At 42.6% G+C, this 24905-nt stretch overlaps 1 protein-coding gene across 1 annotated transcript in view; it reads right to left on the reverse strand.

The window, feature by feature from the left end:
• ttc27 (tetratricopeptide repeat domain 27) overlaps positions 1–24905 on the reverse strand; it is a 103056-nt gene that overhangs the window by 44045 nt on the left and 34106 nt on the right. Inside the window, exons 8-11 of the mRNA XM_086164040.1 lie at positions 19532–19644; positions 14936–15002; positions 2944–3057; positions 565–660 (exon numbers count right to left, since the gene is read on the reverse strand). Coding sequence (XP_086020166.1) covers positions 565–660; positions 2944–3057; positions 14936–15002; positions 19532–19644 — 390 coding nt within the window. The remainder of the gene's footprint in view (positions 1–564; positions 661–2943; positions 3058–14935; positions 15003–19531; positions 19645–24905) is intronic.

Consider the following 24905-nt stretch of genomic DNA (forward strand, 5'->3'; position numbering starts at 1 on the left):
TTACAAATATACAGGAACACATTTTTATTTTTTATAATTTATTATAAATTTTATTTAATTTTATTTATATTTTTCATTTCATTTTATTTTATTTTTTATTTTCTATTTTTTTATTTATTTTTTATAATCTATTATAACTTTTATTTTAATTTAGTGTAAAAGTGTAATTAAAAAGAAAAAGTATATTTACAAATATACAGGAACAAATTTTTATTTTTCATAATTTATTATAAATTTTATTTTATTTTATTTATATTTTTTATTTTATTTTTGTATTTATTTTTTCTATTTTTTATAATCTATTATAACTTTTATTTTAATTTATTTTTTATTTATATTTTTTATTGTATTTTATTTATTTATTGATTTATTTATTAGTTTTAAATTTATAATTTTTTAACTTGTATTTTTAGCTAGCTTGTCACTGCTTTGTCCTTGTATGTCTTGCTGCTGCTTCCCAAGCATGGGATCATTAAATCTTACCTCATCCAGCGACGGCACAACTGTTTGTTGTCAGGTTTTTCTTTTTTTTTTTTTTTTTCCCAAAAGCAAAACCCAGCTTACCTGGACGGTCCATCTGGTGGGAGCGGCGCTGCAGTAGAACACCTTGAGGCGCTCCGTCACGGGACAGTTCTTGTCTTCAAAGTGGTCCACTATCGCCTGAAAGGAAGGGGAAAAACATCCCTGAAGGTTTGGCGACGCCTTGAGAAAAACTACGGCCGAAACTCCGGTTTTATGGGTTTTATCGACTCATTTCCCCGGGATGTGTCTCCGCGGTTGACCTGCGCCGCGACGGGGTCGTTGGGCGCCAAACGGCGGGCGACGCGAGACGTACGATGCAACAACGCGCAAAAGAAGCGCCGTGTCAAATGGCGACGGCGCGCGTCTTCCTTCCTCCCGACAAAAAATACCCTCGGTGAAAACCGACAGCTTGGAAACCGACGGTTCATTTCCTTCCCGCCGCCGCCATCCGCGCAGCAGGTTAACACCTTTCCGCGCCGTCGACCGCCAAAAATCAGGAGGGAGAAAAAAAGCTCTCCGGCGCTCGACGGCTAAACGCTTCCTTGGCGGTTCTTCGCACCCTTCAAGTAAATTGGATGTGTCAATCACACACACCGGTAACTGCCAGTCTTGGACGTGGAACACGGTTTGATAGTAAAAACCGAGACGCCCCGCGAACCCGGGCTTAGCCGCTCCATGGCTGACGGCTGAAGGAGATAAAGAAAAAAAAAATAAAAGCAAAGAAATCACACGGGAGGGGGGGGACAATGAGGATTACATGTGGGGATTAGCATGTATCTTAGCACGGCAGGCGTCTTATCACAACAAAATTTTCATATAACATGATGTGCCATTTAAGGGATTTAGTTAAAACTGAAAGCAAACGCATTGAGACCTCGCAGGTACGGCGATGGAAAACGACCACGAGGGAAGCGGACGTGGTTAAAAGATGTTTATCTTCTGTAATGCAATTACAAAAACATAAATGTCCTAAATTCTGGATTCATTACAAATCAACTGAAATATTGCAAGCCTTTTATGATTTTAATATTGCTGATTATGGCTTACATCTGAAGAAAACTCAAAAATCCTATTTCAAAATATTAGAACACCATGAAAAAGTAATTTTTGTTTTTTTAATTGCATTACAGAAGATAAAGAACTTTATCACAATATTCTAATTTTCTGAGACAGTCCTGTATATGGTGGCGATCAATAGAACTGCGCTTTATGATGCAAAAAATAAGAAAAAATTAAAAAAAAAATTTGTACTATATTTTTGAAATTACTGCCCCCAATTTTTTTTTTTTTGGTAGAAATTTCAAAAATTTCCATAAAAAATTTCAAAATTGCGTAGCTTTTTTTTTTACCAAAAAAAAAAAAAAAAAAATTGGCCTCGGGCGACAACTGATGGATGGAGAGCTAGATTACAAAGATGGATGACTATTAATCCCGAGGGAAGGATTAAACTGTCAAAGCAGGCAGGTACATCAAAAAAAAAACAACTGAAGGTGGAAAATAAAAGAGTACTTTGTTCATTCATTCAATTTGTTATGAACCTTTCCTTTCCGATATCCTCCAAATCTCGGTGTTCTGTCTTCCGAGAATGTTCTGGAGAACATCCAGAGCCGTGCACAATTCATGGTTTACGTTTGTGCTCGGGCTTGTTTTTCTTTTTTTTTTTTGGGACGGAGGACGGGAGGGAAGTTACTCAATAATTTAGTATAATCTTTGCAGCGCAACGACGTCAAATGTGCCCGCAATATGGATTGTGATACACGCTGGATGAAGTCGTATATATTTATATTCAGATTTATACATTCTCCAGGACGCCTTGCTTAATTCAATTTTACTACCTGTAACATTGTGCCTGATTGAGGGGAAATAGTTTACGGCACGCGTCAAACTCAAGGCCCGCGGGCCAAAAGTGGCCCACGAGAACGTCTTAAAAGGTCTGATTATCTTAAGATAAAGAAATCAATTGACCATGAGGAATAAATTCAGAGTTAATTAACATTAAGGAGTAGTTACATTTATTCTTCATGACATTTGGTAGCGTTTATACCGTTAGCGACCCTCGGTGAAAATGAGTGTGACGCCCCGGGTTTATTAAAAGTAAATTAATGCAGTTTGAGTTATGATTGGACGGCTGTACATCAACACATAGCAAACTAACCCCGCTGACCGAACACCCCGTCATCAAGTGCACCCCGAGTTAGACCGACAGACGCATATTCCTTTAGCCTAGCGGCTAAGATAAATTAGCGCGGCGTCTTTAAGACACTGATCATTCCAACACACGTGTAATGATGAGTTATAAGAACAACCGGCTCAAAGTCACTGGATGCAACACCGTTGAAATTGAAAATAACAGGGCGTAGGAGTCGGCAGATTCGTCTGGCGCTCACATAAAACATAAAATAAGAGCGGCTCAGGCCTTACCTGGGTTTGCATCATGGCTCTCTCCACGCAGCGGGAGCTCCCTCTTTCCAGTTTGGACCGGAGGCAAAGTGCCGCGACTTCCACGGCCCAGAACTTGGGCTGAGACAGTAAACACTGCAGACAGAGGGGCGGGGAGGAGAGGGCGTACATCAACTCCACGTTGTTTCGGGATTTTGGAAAAGGTTTTGCGCGACGGTTTACGTAAATCCCGTCGAAGTTCGTCGTCGCGTGATCACGCAGGCGGATTCGTCGATCTCTAGGATCGATTACTCGTTGATTAGTAAACTAAAACCCACAAAACCTGAATGAGTTGGTTGGTTCGGACACGGTTTTGCCGTTTCAGTGACGCAAACCGTCCATTATCGTTGTGTTGCTGCTGAAAACGAAACACCAAATAAGAAACGCGCCGTTGGTTTGGCGCCCGAGTGTCAACGCTGGATCTCAAATTAGTTTTGCGGCATGGAAGACGTTATTCCTCGCGTCCTCTTAGGAAGCGACTCTTCCATTCCCTGTATCTGACGCGCAGCGAGAGGCGTTAAGGTAAGACGACATTGCGTTGGATGACGTAGCTTAGGCATTTGCACACTGCTAGCGTCAAAAAATGGCCGTCAATTAAAAATAACAACGGTTAGCCAACACGAGCAACATCGGTTGGATTATCAATATATCAAAATATTAGTAAAAATGGCGCCGTTGCGGCAGGGAAACACAAATTTCCCCTTGAGGATCAATAAAGTATTCATTCCTTCAAGCAGCAATTGCAGTCAGGTGGAGGATAAATGCTGGAAAATGTATTCTTGCAGTGTGTGACTTTTACAGTAGAGGTTGTTTTTTTTGTTTCGATAATGAGGTTAAAAACAAGAATGGACGTCCTGGACCGCCGGTGTGACGTTCGCGAGATCGTCCTCCGCCGTCCGTCACGATGGATCCGAGACGTCCGCCGGCGGAAACCTAATTATTAAAACCTATTACGGCGCTGCCGCGGCGATAATCTGCTGTATAATAGCGGCGACGGCTTAGCGGCGCCGCTCAGATGAGCCGATTAGAGAAACAGAGGTAAAATTCTAAAAGGACGGCGCTGAACTTTAATCCGGCATCGGCTTTGTCTTGAATTCAGAGCCGTTATGCAACGACGACTTTGTACGTTCCGACGTTTCCTGCAAGAACGGCTTTCGCCGTTTGCCGATGGCGAGCGAGGCGCTAATCGCTAAACGTTTAAAATTCCTTTTTCTTCCAAAACATGGAAAAGTTTAATCGAAATCAAATCACGGCGCGCGGACGGGATTTCTAACGTGACGGAACACAAGTCAGGTTTTTTGCGCGGCGGTTCGCTAGCGAGGATTATTCCGATAAAATTGATTCCTCCTTTTGTCGTGGGAAAATAAAAAAGGGTCATTGAAAAATCCAAGTAAACCCAAGATGGACACGCCGCACTCAATGTGAGGCGGAATTTTAAACTCAAGTGCAACGAGGATTCCTTCCATCTTTCTCTGAAAAACACAGAAAAGAAAAAAGCCCGGCTAAAACTCCCGGGACAAGAATAGTATTTATGATTATTGTTTACTTCCACTGTAACTGCGAACCACTTGGACTTTTGCCCTTTTTCCCGGCACTCCAGATGAGGGCTTGTGTCGGCGCTCGGGACGCGAGCGGAATACCGACTTAATTATAGATGTGTTTTCTCGATCCAAAGACACGACTAAGGTCAATGAAATGACCGGCGAGGATGTATCGGCCCTCCCATCAGGCGTGTCGAGAGGCCGCAGGATTAGGAGGATTTGTAAGTTACTTTTCTTGGCCGTAGAACAGAATGGGTGGACTGCGGTATCGAGATGACCCCCGGTCCTTTAATTTGGCGTCCTGGTGAAGACGTGCTACGATAAACGGAGGCGCCGCACGTAGCCGTGTTTACGGCCTCTTAAAATGCAGGCTGGGCGACGCATGTTCTGCATTTCTGCAGGAGTCTAATGGGAACACTTTATCAAACCACACCTGGATGTTGGGGGGCAAAAAACAAAAACAAAAAAAAAAAAAAAAAAATTGTTAATAATAATGATATTATTGTCACTAATATCATTAATCATACATATATTGAAAAAAATTAATAAAACATATGAAAAGTATACATAAATATATGTAAATACGATACAAATGCATGTGTATATTTATATACATGTTATTTATATATTTATATTTATATATTTATACATTTATATACATAATTTTTTTTTAATAATAATGATATTATTGTCACTAATATCATTAATCATACATATATTGAAAAAAATTAATAAAACATATGAAAAGTATACATAAATATATGTAAATACGATATAAATGCATGTGTATATTTATATACATGTTATTTATATATTTATATTTATACATTTATGCATTTATATACATAAAAAAATTGTTAATAATAATGATATTATTGTCATTACTATTATTAATTATACATATATTGAACAAAAATAATAAAACATATGAAAAGTGTACATAAATATATGTAAATACTATATAAATGCATGTGTATATTTATATGCATATATACATTTTTACATATATATGCATATATACACCCATATATGACAAATTTTATCAAAGCAAAATCCCTTTTTTTTTTTCTTTTTTTTAGGTTGCATCTCTGATAATCAATGTACTCATTCTGCTTGACTGCTTACAGGCCATCATATACAAAAAAAAATAAAATAAAAACACCATTCACTGTCAATCACACATTTGTGGAATTTAAGGTTTCTAATAAAGGAGGTTTTGCTGGAGGAAACCGGAGACTGCAAACTCCAGACAGAATTGTGTGAGGGGGGGGGGAACAAAAAAATTAAGAAAATAAAAGAAAGGCCCACTTCCTGTCGGGTTTGAACACCTTCCGCCGACCTCCGTCCGACAAATTGCACTCCTCGATACAAAGTTCTCTGACTTTTCTCGGCGCCTGAGGATCCGTAACCTCGTGAAATCCACTCGCCGAAGCTCTGCCTGCACAGAGAATCGTGGCGTATTTATCTCGCGAACCAACCCTTCGGAAATACAAGTCAATACCTGTTATTTTTTAAAGCACGCTTTTGATATTAGCGGCGATGTTTCTGCAAAAAAGGTCAAGACGCCACTCGATATTTGAGTGTCGTTCTTTGAGAAGCCGCCGTCTTAAACCACCTTAAGAAGGAATGCAGACGGCGCTTTCAATCGAGTGACTAATTTCGGATGGACGAGAACGCTCTCGATCCCCGCGGCTCCTCTCTTCGCTTGAACGAGACTCAATTTGAGCAGAGATTGTATTGTTTGGTGGGAGAATCGACTTTGTGCTCTCGATGGAGGCGCTGGGCGTGGTGATCAAAAACCCGAGCCGACGTGACGGGAATCCGCATCCGACGCCGTGGAAAACGCTTTGTGAAGCGCTCGGCGGGCGCCGCTCCGGCGGGCACGGCGGCCCGCGGAGCCACGGCGCGCTGCTGCTCGCTTTTTAGCAGCATAAAGGCCGGAGAGAGTACAATGAATTCTTTTATTTTTTGAGATTAAATTCAAAACACAGGCCATTCCCAAAAGGGTCTGAATCAGGGGGGGCAAACGTACGGCCCGCGGGCCGGAGCTGGACCGCCAGGGGGTCCAATCCAGGCCGTGGAATTAATCTACAATTTGAAAAAAAAAAAAAAAGGTATTATGAAATAAAAATGCAGTTTCTATATTGTCTGCTGGGGCGACAGTGTTTTAGTCAGTGTTAGCAACACGACACAACACCATGTGACTTTAGCAATGTGGCTTCCGGCTCTGTAAATATCATTTTAGCTTATTGTTAAAAATGTACCTGCTTTTCCGTCGGACCCGACGCCCTCATCGGCAAGACGTCGTCGTCAAAAAAGAGAAAAGCGGACACGGAGTGAAGGGTTTTCCGAGAAAAATGGACCACTTCTGATTGGTTTGTTGAGGTTAATAAGAAACCTGTGCGCTCGCAGTGGAGGCGGCAAGTTCGGGTGCCACGATGAGACTCGCCATGGCGAAAAATAAAACTTTCTTCATGGATCTCAGGTTATTCGTCATGTATTTTCTAAAGGAACAGTTCATTACATGTAAAGATTTTTACCCGTTCTCTTTTACACTAAAACAAAGGAAAAATCTGGACTTAGTGTTACTTCTAGGTAATTACGCTAAGATTTCACTGGTCCAGCCACCTTTGGGCCCCCGGACCAAAATGACTTTGACACCCCTCGTCTGAAAAGACAAGACATTTGAGCAGTTTCAAGCAAAAAATTAAAAAAAATCAACACAAAATATTTCTTCTGCTCTCTGTCCTGGTAAGTGCTGCTCTTGTTATTCATTCATTCATTCATTCTCTGCCGTTTATCCGTTTACAATGGAGCATCTTGACGTTCTCTCACTTGTGGGCGATTTTTCCAATTTCGTGTCGATTGCGGTGGGAAAGTGAAGAACATGCAAACTCCACACGGAATCCAAACCCGAGGTCGTCCTCGTAGCGCTAACCGCCGCACCGCTGAGCTAATGTTACGCGACCTTGACCCGTTGGGACGGAGTAAGGTCACATGGTGTCGAATAGGAACTGGTGGTCTGTTGTGCCGAGGTTCTTTTCTTTCCAGGAAAACCACCTTTACTGCTAAATACAGAAGCGCTGGAGTGAAACCCTGAAGATGTACGTACAGTAAAGAGATTAGTTTGACGTGCGTGTTTAATGACCCTGGAGTTGCAGCCGCGGCTACAATTTAAGCGTAAGTGAGTGAGTGCACGCTAGCAACGGACAACATGGAGTGCATTTTTTGTTTTTTTTTCCCTCGGTACGAACATGCTAGACAGTGAGCGCAATAACAAACTTGCGTTACACGTCCGGCAGCCGCTCTTATTACGCTGATGAGTCATACCAGCCCTCGACTTCCATGACTAAGCCCTCCGCCTCCTGCTGGCGTTGTGTTTCGCGCCAAGACGTAATCCTTCCGGCAACACTCGGAAATGATCCAATCGATCGGCGACCCTGATAAAACGCCGCCGCTACCGAGGAACCGCGACTTGAACGGCTCCCCGGAGAGACAAGATGCCGGCTGGGTGTCGACGACCACGGCCAGACATGTGACAACCATCTAACCAGCCTGCAGATTCCTGGATCTACATGTAGGCTGGGAAGATGCCTGCTCACAGAGCCGGCAGCCACCCGGAGCCCCTTCCGCCCCTCGGAGGTCGGGCCGGACCCACGGATCACGCCGAGAATTCGGTTGATCTATTTCTGTAAGAACGAGAGACTCCAAGTGTTGGATTGAATTCTTCTTCTTTCGGCTTTCCCTTCAGGTGTCGCCACAGCGAGTCAACTTTCTCCATCTAACCCTATTCTCTGGATCCTCCTCTTTCACACCAACTACCTTCATATCTTCTCTCACTACGTCCATAAATCTTTTCTTTGGTCTTCCTCGAGTATCAGTGTCTCACAGCAAGCATACATGTCCTGCACCAACATACTTTGCCACTCCAGAGCTCTCTTGGCACCCTGTCATATGCTTTTTTTAGGTCGACAAAAACACAATGCAACTCCCTCTGACCTTCTCTGTACTTTTCTATGTCTTCTAAGTGTTGGATTGAATAGCGGTGTTTCATCGAAAGGTACCGAATACACCGAAGTGACGACGCTCCAAACAGAAAAGACTTTTATTAAACTATTTTCGACAACAGCCCGGATCATTTTTCCCACGAGGTCTGCTTGCGTCGCAAGACAATTTTTTATTTTATTTTTATTTATTTTACCCGTCGCAGCTTTAATTTAGAGATCATCCCCTTCTGCCTCCCTGCTTTACGAGTAAGAAGGTCATTTGATGCAAGCTTGGATTTGTGGATGCTACGTTTCCGTTAGCGTCTAAGCACGTTCGGGATAGGATTGCTTAAAAGCACGCAAAAATCATATTAAAGGGTTACCGCTTTTGTTTAATTTGGAGAAACTGCCCAGATAGTTTAGGGATCAACCCTTTCTTGCTGGTTTTTAACCCGTGAACTTTGTATAAGCTACGAATGCAAGTGGTCGTGATAGACCTCTTTAGACCTCTTTACCTGAGAGGAACTGATATTGGCGGCCAGATCGGGATACCAGTTAGCGCCCCTGCGCTAATGGTTCTATATCTCGACGTGGTCCTGTGATCGATTCACCTCTCGGCCAATGACAGCTGGGAAAGGCTCCAGCCCCAGAAGGAACACATCGATCCCTCGCTATAACACTGTTTACTTTTCACGGTTTCGCTACTTCACGGATTTGCATGGTGCATTGTGTTCTGCATTCTGATTGGCTAAAAAGTCACTCCGCTTCTTCTCTACCTGTGCGTCAATAACGTCGCAGTTTAATATGTACACGTACGTAAAACAGCTTGACAAATTTACATGACGTACGTGCAAATTCTATCGCAATTTCCAGTTTCTCTAAAACCCATAATGTTGACAAAACGCTCTGGAGCGACAAAAGGGCCCAAAGGACAGCGGAAGATGCTATCTATGGCAGATAAAGTTAAACTTCTGGACATGCTAAGGGAAGCTAAAAGCTATGCGGCTGTAGGTCGGCATTACGGAATGAATGAATCTTCCGTTCGTTCCATAAAGAAGGAAGAAAAAAACATAAGGACGACAGCAGCCATAAGTTTTAATAAGGATGCAAAAAGGGTTGCAACTGTCCGCAATTTTTTTCATAATCATTTTCAATTTTATCCTGTTTAATCCAATGACTCGGGTCGCGGTGGGCGGAGCTAATCTCTGCACTTTGAAGCCTTCCGTTCACATTGATGATTAAAATTATTATTTGACAGTACAGTACAGAAGTTATTTGTTGAAAAAAACCTTTCTAAAGTACAGTACTTTTATTTGTGAAACAAATGATTGAGCCTGTAAAATGGTTTGTTCTTTCTTTTCAATGTATAATAGAGTATTTAATTGTATAATAATTGTAAAAAGAAATAAAGGTTTCTACTTCACGGATTTTGCCGATCACGGGTTCTTTTTGGAACGTAACCCCTAAGAAAAAACAAGGGTTTACTTTAAAACAATGTTTAAGGATGGCGGTCCAGTTAATCACACGTCTTCAAAATACACACATCTAACCTGAGAGGTCAAACACAAAATAAATTCGGCGTTAGTCAGGCGACATTTGGTCCAACAATAATACCAACTATAGCCACGTTAATCAAAAGCCTATGGAAACGGCATTTTTGTACTTTCACGCCGAGCCTCGACGTGCATTGACAAACGTCTGCTCGTCAAAGTCACCTTGCGGGGAACATCGTGACATCATGAACGAGGGCGATGCTTCCCAGCAGGACGGAGCCGGGATTAAAAACATTAACTTCAGATTGCCTCCTGCTGGCGAGGGTTATTGGCGCATTTAGCGTCCGCAAAAGAAGCAACTGAGTGTCGTGTTGCAGAAGGAGGACCGATAAGCCACTTTTAATTTAGTTCCCTAATTCCCCTTCACTTCCCCGGTGCTAATTTCCGTTGCGTCTGGCGAGGAATTGGGAGGTAGCCAGGCAAGAAATGGGTAAATATTTGCAAAAAAAAAAAAAAAAAAGCGGTAAAATAGGGAGCATCTGCAAGCGGTAATCGCTTCCTGCCGGAAAGCGAGGAGAGGTCAAAGGTCAGAGGCTCTCATTCCGGGCGACCTCGGGACGGCTGTCGACGCTTGGAAATCTTCAGACGGTGTTCGTTACAAGGTCGAGTGGCAAATAAAGGAATCTGGGGTTTTACGAGGAAACAAAAACGCGCCGTCTTTTTGAAAAAAAAAAAAAAAAAAACAATATTAACTCCCTCTTTGACGAAACTAACGTTCCACAAATTAACGTCGGTAAATATACTGCTCAAAAAAATAAAGGGAACACTTGAACAACACAATGTAACTCCAAGTCAATCCCACTTGTGTGAAATCATAGTGTCCACTCAGGAAGCAACACACATTCATTTGGACTTGTTTTAAGGACATTACATCAAAGTTGGATCAGCCTGGAGTTTGTTTTTACACTTTAATTTGGAGTGTGATTCCTAATCCAGACCTCCATGGGTTGATACAATTGATTTCCATTGATCATTTTTGTGTGATTTTGTTGTCGGCACGTTCAACTGTGTAAAGAGCAAAGTATTTCATAAGAATATTTCATTCATTTAGATCTAGGATGTGTTTTTTTAGTGTTCCCTTTATTTTTTTGAGCAGTGTATATATATATATATATGTGTGTGTGTGTGTGTGTGTGTGTGTGTGTGTATATTTTTTTTTTACATTATATATTTTTATATATATATGTATAAATTATATCACACGCTATTCAAAAAATAAAGGGAACACTAAAATAACATAACGTATAATATTCCCTTTTTCACTTTTTTTTTACTTCTTCAATTTTTAATTTTTTTTTCTACACATTGATGTATTTATTCTTCAAGTTGTTGTTTATATTTTTTATATGTGATACATCTATATATATTTATTAGAATTTTTGGTCTTATAAAAATATATATATATATATATTTTTACATTATACACTGCTCCAAAAAATAAACACCAAAACCACTATAATTTTGAGTGTGATTCCTAATCCAGACCTCCATGGGTTGATACAATTGATTTCCATTGATCATTTTTGTGTGATTTTGTTGTCGGCACGTTCAACTGTGTAAAGAGCAAAGTATTTCATAAGAATATTTCATTCATTTAGATCTAGGATGTGTTTTTTAAATGTTCCCTTTATTTTTTTGAGCAGCGTATAAGACATTGACTATTTGTGCCCCCCGACAACCCGGGTGATTTACGAAATCAGGGGTAATTCAGAGCGTGGATACGGTCCATGCGAATAAATCCGGTCCCAAGGCTGCCTGTCGGCGTGCGCCGTGATTACTGCAGCAGCTGAGGGAAATAAAATGTATAGACATCGCCGGAGCGAAGGATCCGGATAGCAGGCGCTAAATCTCATTCCAGGCGGGGACATGACCAGGCAAAAGCGGCGGGCGTCTTCCGCCGCCGCACAAAGCCGGGGAGGCGACGGCGGCTGGGATTGGAGTGGAAAAAATAAGGAAAAAAAATAAAAATTCAGCTGGTCCAGACGGTATAATATTCTACAGTCTGGACAAATCTACATGTTTTAATCAGAAAACACAACTTGGCAACCGATCGCTTGCTCTTTCGGGGACGAGCAAAGGGTCACTGACTCAAAGAATGTTATCGGTCGGCGTTGATACTCGTGTTATCAGTTAATAATAGTTATCTTTCTCGGTCCGAGGAAACAGCGAGTAGATACGAGCCCGCCGTATCTTCCCGCGGAGACGGCGAGCCCAGAAATGATAACCGACGTCCGGGAAGAGAGTTTGTAAAGCACTACGGCCGGCGAAAACCGGAGAAAAGCCACGAAAAAAAGCGAGAACATGCAAAGACCTCCTGCTCCGAGTCCGACCAGGGACCTTCTCGCTTCGAGGTGCCAATGTGACACGATCAATATCAAGTATTGGGAAGGTTGGTGTTGAAAACAAGATCGCCGTTTGACATTTCACAGGTGATGGGAAGCTTTTGTGAATTTTGAGGTGGTCGATTCACGCTCCCTTCGGCGGGATTTTTTTCTCCGAACCCGACGTTCTGATCCCTCGATGGGCAATAAATGAACCGGCGAATGTACGGTTCCTCCTGCGCGATGGGTTTCGGGCTCCGACCGCGCGATCGGACGCCGTAAAACGGAGCGCTCGGATCGGCCTGTAATTTCGGCGGCGTTAAACAGCTCGTGGACGGGACGCTTCCTGGACGGTAACGGCTGCGGCGCTGCGGACGTTCCCTCGTGGCGGCGGCGTGACCTCATATCCGTATCCGCCCGCGGGCGACGGGTTCATACATGATACCGCAAACTGCGATAAAAACAGTGGATCTACGTCCTTTCGCCGTGTTCTGAGGCAGCTTTCAATCTCATCCGACCGCCGTCTCTTCCCGCTCGGTTTCTTTTCTCCAAACGCTTCTGACTCGCGTCTCCTGGGCAAAGATCGGCGGCGACATCCGGAGTTGACGTCCGAGGCCGGGATAATAATAATAATAATACATACGATTTGTATAACGCTTTTCAAGGTACACAAAGACGCTTTGCAAGTTGACGACAGAAAACATAGAACATAAACAGTTAATGGGAAGAGCTGTAGGTGTTGTAGGTGGTTTGGAAGAGGTGGGTCTTGAGGTTGTGTTTAAAGGAAGTCAATGAGTTTGACTCTGGGACGGCCGGGGGGAGGGAGTTCCAGAGGGCGGCGATGGCGAAGGCTCTGCCTCCCAGGGTGCCGTACTTGGACTTACAGATTGGAGTGAGGAGGTTTGCATCCGAGGAGCGAAGACGACGCGCCGGAGAGTGGCGACGTAGGAGGTCGGTGAGATATGGGGGGGGCGCGAGGTTGTTGAGGGCTTTGTTGGTGGTGAGGAGGATCTTGAAGTGGATGCGTTGTTTGATGGGCAGCCAGTGAAGTTGACGGAGGATGGGGGTGATGTGTTCTCTGGAAGGGGAGCGGGGAAGTAGTCGGGCAGCGGAGTTTTGGACGTATTGCAGTTTTTGAAGGGCCTTAGAGGGGAGGCCGTATAGGACACTATTGCAGTAGTCGAGTGTGGAGGTGATAAATGCACGGATTAGTGTTTCAGCAGCAGAGGGTGAAAGAGTGGGTCGGAGGCGTGCCATGTTTCGGAGGTGGAGAAAAGATGTTTTGGTGATGTGGTTTATGTGTGGCCTAAAAGAGAGTGCAGGGTCCATGTAGATTCCAAGATTTCTTCCCGGGGGTGAGGGGGTAACAGAGTGACCATCAATGGAGAGTGCGAGATTGTGACAGGAATTGGACAAGGATTTTGGGCCGAATATGATCATTTCTGTTTTGTTGCTGTTGAGTTTGAGGAAATTTTGGCTCATCCAGGTTTTTATGTCTGCGATGCAGTCGGTGAGGGTGGGATGTGTTTTGTGCGTCGTCAAACGACTGATGTCTTGCACGAGCGCCGGGAGACATTAACAGGAAATTTGACAGTAGAATATCCTCCAGTCCGGGGTCGGCCTGGTGCAGAGGGGTGGCTCCTCTGGGGTTCGGGGGCCGAGGCTTCTTCTCTGATTCGCCCCCAATTCAATTTTTCAGCCGTTTTCCCTTCCAGGGCCTGAGAGGGCGACGTTTTGATTCGCGGGCTGCATGGATGCCGTCTATGTTTTGGTTTAACCGAACCCTCCAAAATAAAAGCTGCGCCGCAGTCAGATGTAGATGTCAACTCCCGAAGGGGATCATTGAAGTTTTAGCAAGCGACGCTCAGGGGAAGCATTTTTTTTTGCAGCTCTTCGAAGCTTTCCAGGAAGTAGCTTGTTCTTTCGTGCATTCGGACGACATCGGACGCCGGGACCGAGGAACTCCGGTACCTAGAACCGTTTCTGCCCCTCCTTATGTTGCTTTTACAGCTATGACAAAGGTGCTTCGCTATCGGTGGAACTCATAACCAGGTACTTCTTGCAAACGGCGGAGAGACGTTTTGTTTTTTTGTCTTTTAAAAAATTGCGTTCGCTCAGCTGCTTCCTTGGAACACGGTAAGAACCGGACCGACCAAGAGATCCGAGCTCCGGCGGCCGGCTACGCCAAGACGGCAAACAATTTCGGCAAACTAAGAACAGGGGGAAATAAAAACACTTCGACCCATTCGATAGTCAGCCACCCTGGTACCTCTGCCTGAACCGATGCAACGACAAACTTGTTCCCTTGGAAAAGGGTAGTTCCTGGAACCCTTTCCAGCTGGACGGGTCTCAGAACTGTGTTTTTGGACCTTTTCCGTACAAAAGCGACTGGATTCATTCGGCTCTGTAGTCCTAGTTCACACCAAATAGGTTATTTGAAGTGGGTTTCCCCTAAATTGATGAGGAACTAGTGAAGCCAAATTGTTATGATCTACTTTGAACTCATTTCACGGTCAACACAAAAGTCCGGGAGCCGACGGGGTCGAAAAAGCCGAAGAAAAAAAGTGACTTACCGAAGTGAAGGACAGCAGTTCCTCCTGCGTCAGCTTGTGGACGGGGTTGTTCTTCTGGAAGTCGACGCTGCGGGACAAAGCTCAACGTAAAGACGCCGCGAGCGCGCATTCCAACCCGTCGCCGCCGGACGCAAGTCGGAAAATTCCGCGCCGATCGATCACGGCGAGACGCGGGTGAACGGCCGAACAGTGTTATTTATAAAGCCGTGCCGAGTTCCTTCGGCGCTTGATTATTTATGGACTCGAAGCCCATTCAGATGATGAATTGCTAGTTACAAAAATGATGTACTGTAATTGGATTCAAATGGAGGTTGCTTAAGGCGATCGATACGGCGTCTGTTATGATATTACGCTTCGGACCATTTTTCCGCCGGCCCGTTCGAAGAGTATCGAGACCAAACAAAGACCGGATCGCAATTTTCAAAAGCGAAGCCAGAGGAGCTGGTTTTGGATTTCGGGAAGATTGAAAGCACAAGTTACAGGTGGGGTTTTTGAAAGTCGCTATTGGAAATCTTTGGCGGTTCATTCAATACCGAGTGTTTTAAAACCCCTGACAGGTTTCCTCTTAATCCTGAAGGCAGCCTTCATTGTTCAGACGGAAACAAGAGATCGATGGAAAAAAACTTTTACGACTCCAGGTGTCCGAGAACGGTTTGCTAACCGTTTGGGATTTTCCATTTTTATATGGAAGCGGCAAATTGGAATTATTTCCACCAAATTTCAATAGTAGCCGGACTCATCTCAGATGTGCACGAGTTGGCTTACATCAACGTTACATCACGATTGTGTTTAATGCTGATGCGAATGTACGTTTTCTATTTGCTTTGCCGTGTTTAAGCACCGCTTGAATCGTTCGTCACCCGGACTCGATCCGCTCCGGCTTCCCGGACCGAGATTTAAACCGAGTTGCATCTGTTTCTGTAAAAAAATAACTGTAAAAAAAATAGCTGAAACGTTTCACCGATACATCCGCGAGATACATCCTGGGCTCTGGGGTTCCGAGCTGCTCGGGATCGTCCTCACGCCGCTAAAAAAAATCATTTCGGGAAAAAAAAAAAATGATGAATTATAAACGCTTTTTGATTTTGTGGAATATATTGTTAGGCTTTGCGGTCGTGTGTTCAGGGTTTGCCGGCTCCTTTTATACGAGTCATTTCCAGCTCTTCCCACTGAAAAGGTTCGCCATTTCTTTGCAGAATCTTCTTCTTCTTTCGGCTTTTCCCTTCAGGTGTCGCAACAGCGAGTCAACTTTCTCCATCTAACCCTATTCTCTGGATCCTCCTCTCTCACGCCAACTACCTTCAGCAACCTTCTACCCAGATCTTCACCATGGTTTGGACATGAACACTCCTTTGTTCATGTCCAAAACATCTCAATCATCACTTTGTTTCGGTCATACATGTCCTGCACCCCTGTGACAGACTCTTCTTCTCCTTTGGGCTTTTCCCTTCAGGTGTCGCCACAGCGAGTCAACTTTCTCCATCTAACCCTATTCTCTGGATCCTCCTCTCTCACTCCAACTACCTTCATATCTTCTCTCACTACGTCCATAAATCTTCTCTTTGGTCTTCCTCCAGACCTCTTGCCTGGCAGCTCCAATTCCAGCATCCGTCTACCAATATATTCACTATCCCTCCTCTGTCCATGACCCAACCATCTCAGTCTGGCTTCTCTGACCTTCTCTCCAAAACATCGAACATGTGCCGTTCCTCTGATGGTCTCATTCCTGATCCTCTCCATCCTGGTCACTCCCAAAGAGAACCTCAACATCTTCATCTCTGCAACCTCTAGTTCTGCCTGCTGCCTTTTGGTCATTGGAACAGTTTCGAGTCCATTTCTTTGCAGAATATGAATTCATAACAAATCCATCATTTATCCCAGCTGTCATTGGATGAGAGGGTTCAGTCTGGACTGGACGTCAACCCTTCACCTTCTATTTCATTCGCACGTTTGTGCAGTTTTGTATCCGTTATCGTCCTTTTTTTTTTTGGTGCAAAAGCGCAAACCAATGGACTACTGTGCCTTATAATCACAAAACAGAAAGAAAAATCACAGTTTGAAAAGAAAAAAAAATGGATTGAGGAAGCGGCGAGACAAATTTGCGTCTTACTTTTGATGCAAAACAAAAAAAAATACAAAATTTGAGGATCCTGTCAGGAGGAATAATGCGGTATCTTCAAACAGAGGTGGTTACATTTTGTTTACATCCTGAAACTGTTTAATAAACGCACGGGTTATTTAAACACGGTTTATGAACGTCGCAGGGGAAGTCACCTTGGTGATTAAACGTAATTTCGTGACGCCGTCCATCGAGTAGCTGCAGTGGATCCACACGTTCCTACACAAAGCGCCACTTTGTGTAGGAACGGCGTGGAGATGTAGAGATCTAGCAGGAAACGCCGCCGCCGCCGCCGCCCATCAGTCATCTCCCCGCAATCTCACCGACTGTTTCATTGACCTTTGCATGACTCGTCGGTGGCGGGATTCATCACGGGCGCCGCCGTGAAGGTAACCGCCGCGATTATGTTGAATGTCTCCTTTTCGCCGGTTTTGGGATGAAGCCGCGGCGAAACCGCAGCTATAAATCAGCTAAAAAGCTGCGCGGATGGAGAGGTCGGACCGGAGTCCAAAACAACCAGAGGACGTTAAAAAAAAGGAGAGGTTTTCAAAGTTATAACTTGTACTTTTATGGTCAATTAAGCGGTAAGTAATAATTCATAAAGTAAATGTGCTAGTTTGAGTTAGCGTCCAATGCCGACGGCCACAATGGCTCTTTAATACTAGTTGTAAACACAGTGTGCGTCACTTTGATTGCTTCATGCTTTGAAACGCATAAGTTTGAACCATAAAGTTTCCTCAACTCCGCACGATTACTTAACGCTTCTTGTTTGTTTTGGTTAGCGGTGGTTAGCGGTGGTTAGCGGTGGTTAGCGCTGCCGTCTCACAGCAAGACGATCCCTTGTTGGGTTTCGACGGGGAAGCGTGTGGAGTTCGCGTGTTCTTCCATTCTTTCCAATTCACATTTTGTCATGACATCTGAGTTGTAAACCAAATTCTACATCGCCACGGTGACCTGCTAATGCTTTCACTCGTTTTGGCAGGTTTCTTGTGCGAAAAGTATTGAGTATTGTGTTTAAAAAAGGATTATCGCTGTGCATTTTTGTTTTGTAAAGTGCTCAGATCATGACTGTTTAATTTTAGAGATGAGCTGACTTGGATTAATGTTTTTTGGAGGCTTTACTCGAGTGACCCCGCTTTGCCTTAAATTTAGTTTTAGTGGATAAAGTTCTGCCATCTCCTGCTTTTTGTGCAAACAAATACAGGCGACATACTTTGTGTATTTCAACTCCCCAAATAAGTCATGCAGAACGTCTGATTCGGAGCAGATATTTGTCTTTGGGAAATGCTTATTGTACTGATAGATGTGCCACGATGTAGGTTTCACACGTCCAAGAGATGTTCGGTCGAAAAGCCTGGATCCTACAGAGCTCCCGGTCTGACGCAGAGCCCTGCAGGCCACTCGGGCAAAAACGCAAACTTGACAAATCAAAAATCTGGGGGTGCGTCAGATGGATGCAGCCAAATCCAGGTGTTTCTGTTGTGTACGTCAAAAGTATAAAATAAATAAATAAAAAATAAATAAATAACAAATAAATAAACAGACAAACAAATAAATAAATAATCAATTAAAAATAAATAATCTATTAAAAATAAATAAATAAATAAATGAAATAAAATTAAATGAAACAAAACAAAAAAAAAGCGAATTTTATATACATACATATGTGTATATAAAATAAAAACATAGAAAATGACACGGCGGGCCACGTTTGGCCCGCGGGCCTTGAGTTTGACACGTGTCCGAAAATAACCGCCTTCACCATGGTTTGCTGTGTGGCCACGAGGCACCCGCCGATCAGACAGTGAAATCTGGATTTTGTTTGGATCTAAATAGCCAAGATCGCATTTTGCATGATTTTTTTCCCCCTCTTTTTTTTGACTTTGAATAATAAGAACTTAAATTCCAAACTACAGCGGGCACGTCGAACAGATTTGGGCTTCCATTCTGAAGCGAGCCGGCCATATATTGACAGACAACGTATTTAAGGAAGGAATCTGCAATCAGTCCTGCTATCAAAATAACAAATAAAGGGAAAAGTTGCTCTAAAGGAACTGCAGTTTCCTCCAGTGGAAACACTCGCTGTTTTGTCCTTACTAAGACCATCTCTAAGTATCTTCCCTGAAAAGAACAATATATATAGTGCCCTAAAAAATAAAGGGAACACTTAAACAACACAATCCAACTTAGGAAGCAACACTGATTCATTTGAACTTGTTTTAAGAATATTATATCGACGTCGGATCAGTTTGTAGGCTGTTTTTCCACTTTTATTTTCAGTGTGACTCCAAATCCAGACCTCCATGGGTTCATACATTTGATTTCCACTGATCATTTTGTTGTCAACACATTCCGTAATGTAAAGAACAAAGTATTTCAGAAGAATATTTCATTCCTTCAGATCTACGAGGTGTTATTTTAGTGTTCCCTGTATTTTTTTTGGAGCTGCAGAAGCGAAGCTGGAACGCAGAGCTCACCAGACGCCCAGGATGACGGCCTGCTCCTCGGCGCTGAGGTCGGGCAGCCCAAACTCATCCGGCTCCTCCAGATTGATTTTATCCAACACGGTGTCGTCGTCCAGGTTTCGGTCCTGTTGGGTTTTTGATAAACACGCAAATCATTAAAAAAAAGCATTAAAAACAGTAATAATATTGTTTAGTTCTAGTTGTGTATTTTTTTCCCCATTGACACCTTGATGATGTTGTTGTTGCTTGTTGTCTATTTACTACTTTTTTTTTTTTCTTGCTATATCCTGTCTTCTGCCTTTCTATTTATACTCTTATTTATATTCGTATTTATTTCCTTTTTTTGATTTTTTTTGAGGAGCACCCTGTGCCCTGCAGGCTTTGACTTGGATACTTTTTCCACAATTTACCTTCAAAAAAATATGATGCATCGCTTTTAAGGTTGTTTTCCTGTTGCCATTGTGAGTTGCTATTTCAGATGAATTTAAATTTTCTTGTTTTTGTGAATTTTTTTTCTTTAACCCTAAGATAAAACAAGCAAACACAATCAGTGGCACAATCTTTGACGTCTAAAATATGGTCGATAATCCCATTTCACCTAATATTAACCAATGAAGAAAAAAATCGTGGCTATTAAACAATAATAATGACAATGATAAATATAGTCATAAAGTGGTTTTCAAGGAACTGTATAAACAAGGGGAAAAAAATGAAATCAACAAAAAAAAAACATGAATTCAAACTGATTTCTTGTATTTATTTCATCTCATATTCCGTTGTTTAAGTTTGTTGGTAAAAGCGGGATGAGCGACATCACGATAAAAGCTGCATCCCATAATTATCCACTCCGCTAAAAACGCTGCAGTTACAGGGGATTGACAGAAACGTGAATTCTCCGGATCGCAAAAGAGCGAGGATCTGATTGGACGGGAAGGAACTTTCCTGTTTTCAGAAGCTTCCAGAAGAGGCCAGAATGTTTATAAAAGAGTCATTGATTCAGTTTAGGCACCTTCAGTGATAATCCCATTAATCCGGGAGTCTCTTTACCTACTAGGTTTTATTTAATAGTCGGAAAAAAAACATCTCTCGCGAAAGATTAGAAAAGATCAGGGAAAGTATGAATGTTTCTGCATTAGCGTTATATAAGAGAGCTCGCTAACCAAGCGGGACTAATGTGGTGAAGATGGATGGCGACGTTAAAAGCTCAGAAACATCTCTGGGTTTCTTTTTGTTATTGCTAATCCTCCAGCGTTTCATTCATAACAGCTGGAATTTACTGAGCGCCTTATTTCTGTTTCCTTTTGGTTTCACGGCGTCGACGCGTCAGCGGGTCTTGAAAGCGATCTTTATCCCTTTGATTTGGACTCAAATCTGACCTGTTTTTTTTTTTTTGTCTTGAGTGGAATTCAACAAAATTTTTTATTTTTTTGTTGTTTTCGGCAAGTTTACGCCAGTCCGTTTACGTCTCGGTCAACGAGAAAGGCTGGAAATAACCAAATAACCAGGGATCTTTTTAATTATACATATATTTTTACGTATTTTTGGTCATTTTAGCTTTTCCTTTACCGTTTGTGACGTTAACCTGCTGCGCGACTGATAAACCATCAACTTATGAAGCGATGGAACATAAAGTGCAAGAGATCAGACACTAAATTTGGCGCTTGTTTGTACAACGCCGGGAAAGGTGATCTTGTAACCAAATTTTTTTTCGGAATTACTGATTTTACACCAACACTGACTGGGTTTCATCGGTCGCGGACAAGGACTTCTATCGACAGCAGGTTGGGCCCGATACGTCGATCTACCGCTCGATAACAAATAAGAATAAGAACAACTTTATTTATCCCAAAGGAAATTGTTGTGCCAGAGTTACAGAAAATATAACAGTTATAAATAATAAAAAGAAAAGGCAGAATTAGAAATAAAATAAACTATAAAGTGTCTCAGTGAAACTATAAAGTGTCTTAGTAAACAAGTGATAAAACTATAAGTGTCTTAGTAACAAGTGAGGTAAGGAGTGCACAATAGTATGATAAAGGAAAAATTGTAGTGTAGCTGTTATGAAATGAAATATTGCACAGTTCTGAATATTGCACAGCATAATAACATATAATAAATAATAGTAGGAAATGGTATAAACAGTAAGAATAAAAGGGGGGAGATCAAGAAATACAAATAAAACTATAAAGGTAGCATGTGTAGATGGTATGGCATTAAAAGGTCGTCGTCAGCCGATCGTCCTCACTGGGAAATTTGTCACTTGACTGACAGTCGATCTGTCCAATCGGATCTTTCCGACACGGGCGTCACCGTACGTGTGCACATGACGGCGCGTTCTAGCAAGCTAGCATGTTAGCCTCCAATTTATGTCTTCTAAACTCACGGGTATAAAAATTAGTTGGGGAGTTGGATCGAGTAAAAAGACTAAAACTGACACTTCCATACGGAACGGGATTTTTTTGTTTACTATGTCATTTTCAAAGTGCGTTCGCCTCACCTGCCGGTCTGTCGTCGCTATACGGGAAAAGGGAAACGTCAGTAGCATAGTTGAAGTTAGCTCCCAGCTAACTTCAACTATGCTACTGACTCCAATCAAGTCATTAGAATCAGGTATTTACCCAAAAAGTACGATATTGTGGTGTGACATAAGGGTTCACGCAAGATCCACCAACATTTATTGTGTTAGTCTACTCAGTAGATGTATAAATTAAAAATAAACTCCGCATTTTTAGTGGACCATTTTCACATGGTCATCTGAAAGGTGAAAAAGTTTGCCTTCTGCGTGAGGCTGGTCCACCGCATGCAGGAAGACGGCGGGTCCTGACGAACGCCGGCCTCCAGCCCCCTGGAAGCTCTCCAACAAAGACCCAAGAGATCCACCAACCGTTGGCGTCTTCTGACTTCACCAGACAAGGAAAGCTCTTGAGCACCTCGCGAGACGAGGTCGACCAGACCAGTGCATGACCACATTAATGCAGAAATGACACCGACGTGGCGAGAAAACTAAATGAGGTTAACAAATAACACCGGAGACCAAAGAAGGGAGCAGGAAAGTTGAGCCGCATTTTGTAATAAAGCTGCATTTTGTAATAAACTGCCCCGACGCATTTTGTAATAAATTTTGCCGCATTATGTAATAAGTTATTACATTTTGAGAAGATTATTACAAAATGCACTTGCAACTTTTTTGTTCTCTAGGAAATGTAATAACATGGAATTTATAGAATATTCTCTGTTAATGCAACCTTTGAATAGTGTACTGATAGTAATTGCTAAGTAATGCTACTAGGCTAATACAGTGATGCTAATAATCGGCCTAGCTTTTACAAATACTTTAAAGTAAAATAAAGTACAATTAACAAACAAATAAACTATGCTTTAGAATTGTTATTACATAATGCATCACGTTATTACATTTCCTAGAGAATAAAAAAAGTTGCAAGTGCATTTTGTATTATTCTTCTCAATATGTAATAACTTATTACATAATGCAGCAAAATCTATTACAACATGCGTCGGGGCAGTTTATTACAAAATGCGGCTTTATTACAAAATGAAATGAAAAAGTTATTACATTTTGGACGTTTATTACAAAATGCACTGTTATTACATTACATTACATTGCATTTGGCAGACGCTTTTATCCAAAGCGACTTACAATAGAAGTCGACTTACAATTATTACAAAATGCGGCTCAACAGGGAATGACAAGTATTTTCCAAAACATCGCCAGGGTTATATATATTTTTTTTAAACTTCACCTTGGGTGTCCACACCATCAATCACCAACATGCCCCGGTATCTTTCTCAAGCACTGATGTCCTGTTTTATGCCGAGGAAAAAGCTTGAGGGGAGCAAGATAGCATACAAGTCTAGGACCTTTTAGTTAAACTCGTGCCTGAGGGTCGGGGTCAAAGGGTATCTACGCTAACCTCCGCGCTAACCATCCCGTACGAGATATCTTGTTTTTGATGATGCATAACAATATTCGAAATCCATCTTTTGCCGGAATCAGCGGTACAATTATCCGTTTCGAAGCTTCAAAAAAAAAAAAGGATTTTCAAGCCGCAGACGTGTTCATGCTAATGACGCCCGAGGAAAACAGCAATATGGCTTTTTTTTTTTTCCTGAGACGCGCTTCGTCGGGAAAAGAAATGCCACAGAGAGCTTTTTACCCGCCTGCTGGATGTGAATGCATGGTTTTTAGAGGGGGGTAAAAAGGAGAAAGCAAAAGAAACACTGAAATTAGGTGCACAGCAGGGATGAAGGGGAGAGTTATGAGCTCTGACAGAAGAGAATTAAAGCATCCCAGGACTGCATGTGTGCGGGGAGGCAACACAAAAGAATGGCCATTTTTCTTTTTTTTTTTCTTTTTTGGCACCAATGTTTATGGGTATCTAAAAGTGCGCGGCTACCTTTCCTTCCTGAGGATAAACTTTAGTTTTAGCGTCCGTGTCCAGGAGTTTCTGGGAGGGAAAATGGCGGGGACACTTTGGTCATTCGTCACTTTCTGGGGTGACTTCCAAGAGCGGTTTCAGAATTTGAACTCTGCATTAAGGTAGGAAGAGTAACGGGACACGCGGGATTTATTTGTTGTTGTTTTTTTTTTAGCAGAGGATCTTCTTGTATCATTCAAGACGGGTTGGGTGACAGTAAAATATGGCGTTCTTTGAAGAATGATTGCATAACAGGTGAAGTCGATGGTGAGATTTTTACCCAGGACGTGTTCTCTCTTACGAATGCAAAGTTGAAAACTTATTTAAATACAAGACGTGTTGATACTCCAGCTTTGCTGCTTTAAGTCTGGTACCATTAGTATGCATCATGCTCGCCTCTGCTATGATTATGCTTTCGTTACTGAGGCCGTTCAATGACTTTTCCGCTCTCAATTATATATATTTCAGCCTATTATTAACTCCCACAGGCCACTGTTCAACTAATAGCCATTTTGTTTTGAAATAATACACAGGGAAAAGACCGATTTTGTAATACATAATGAAAAGCATAGCGTTGCGGGAACCGAATAGATATGACATTTCGGGGAACTCTTGAACTCGACGGACTCGCCCTCAGTGGAGGAGCCGGAAGACCCTCGCTAGCTTTTGTCCGTTTTCAAAATAACGGAGAGCTCGTTCCAACGACGGAGGGATCGGAGGGATCACGCCGCTCAGCCTCCCGGGAAAAAGGTCGGACGACGGTTCTGGAAAGGGACTCCGAGAAGAGCGAGGCGGATACCGCCTGGGAACAGTGGACCGGCTCTTCACTTTTGAAAGGATTCTGGAATGTTCACGGGATACAACCTTCCTCTGTAGCCCCAAATCCGTGCATACTTGTATGCTCATGATCGTATTCCCTGGAGTCGGGAGTATGGGGTCAAGACCGGGAG

The sequence above is a fragment of the Fistularia commersonii genome, chromosome 2 (assembly GCF_037954325.1).
Source record: "Fistularia commersonii isolate RoL2024-O1a breed Wild chromosome 2, RoL_Fcom_v1.0, whole genome shotgun sequence".
NCBI classification, from domain to species: Eukaryota; Metazoa; Chordata; class Actinopteri; order Syngnathiformes; family Fistulariidae; genus Fistularia; species Fistularia commersonii.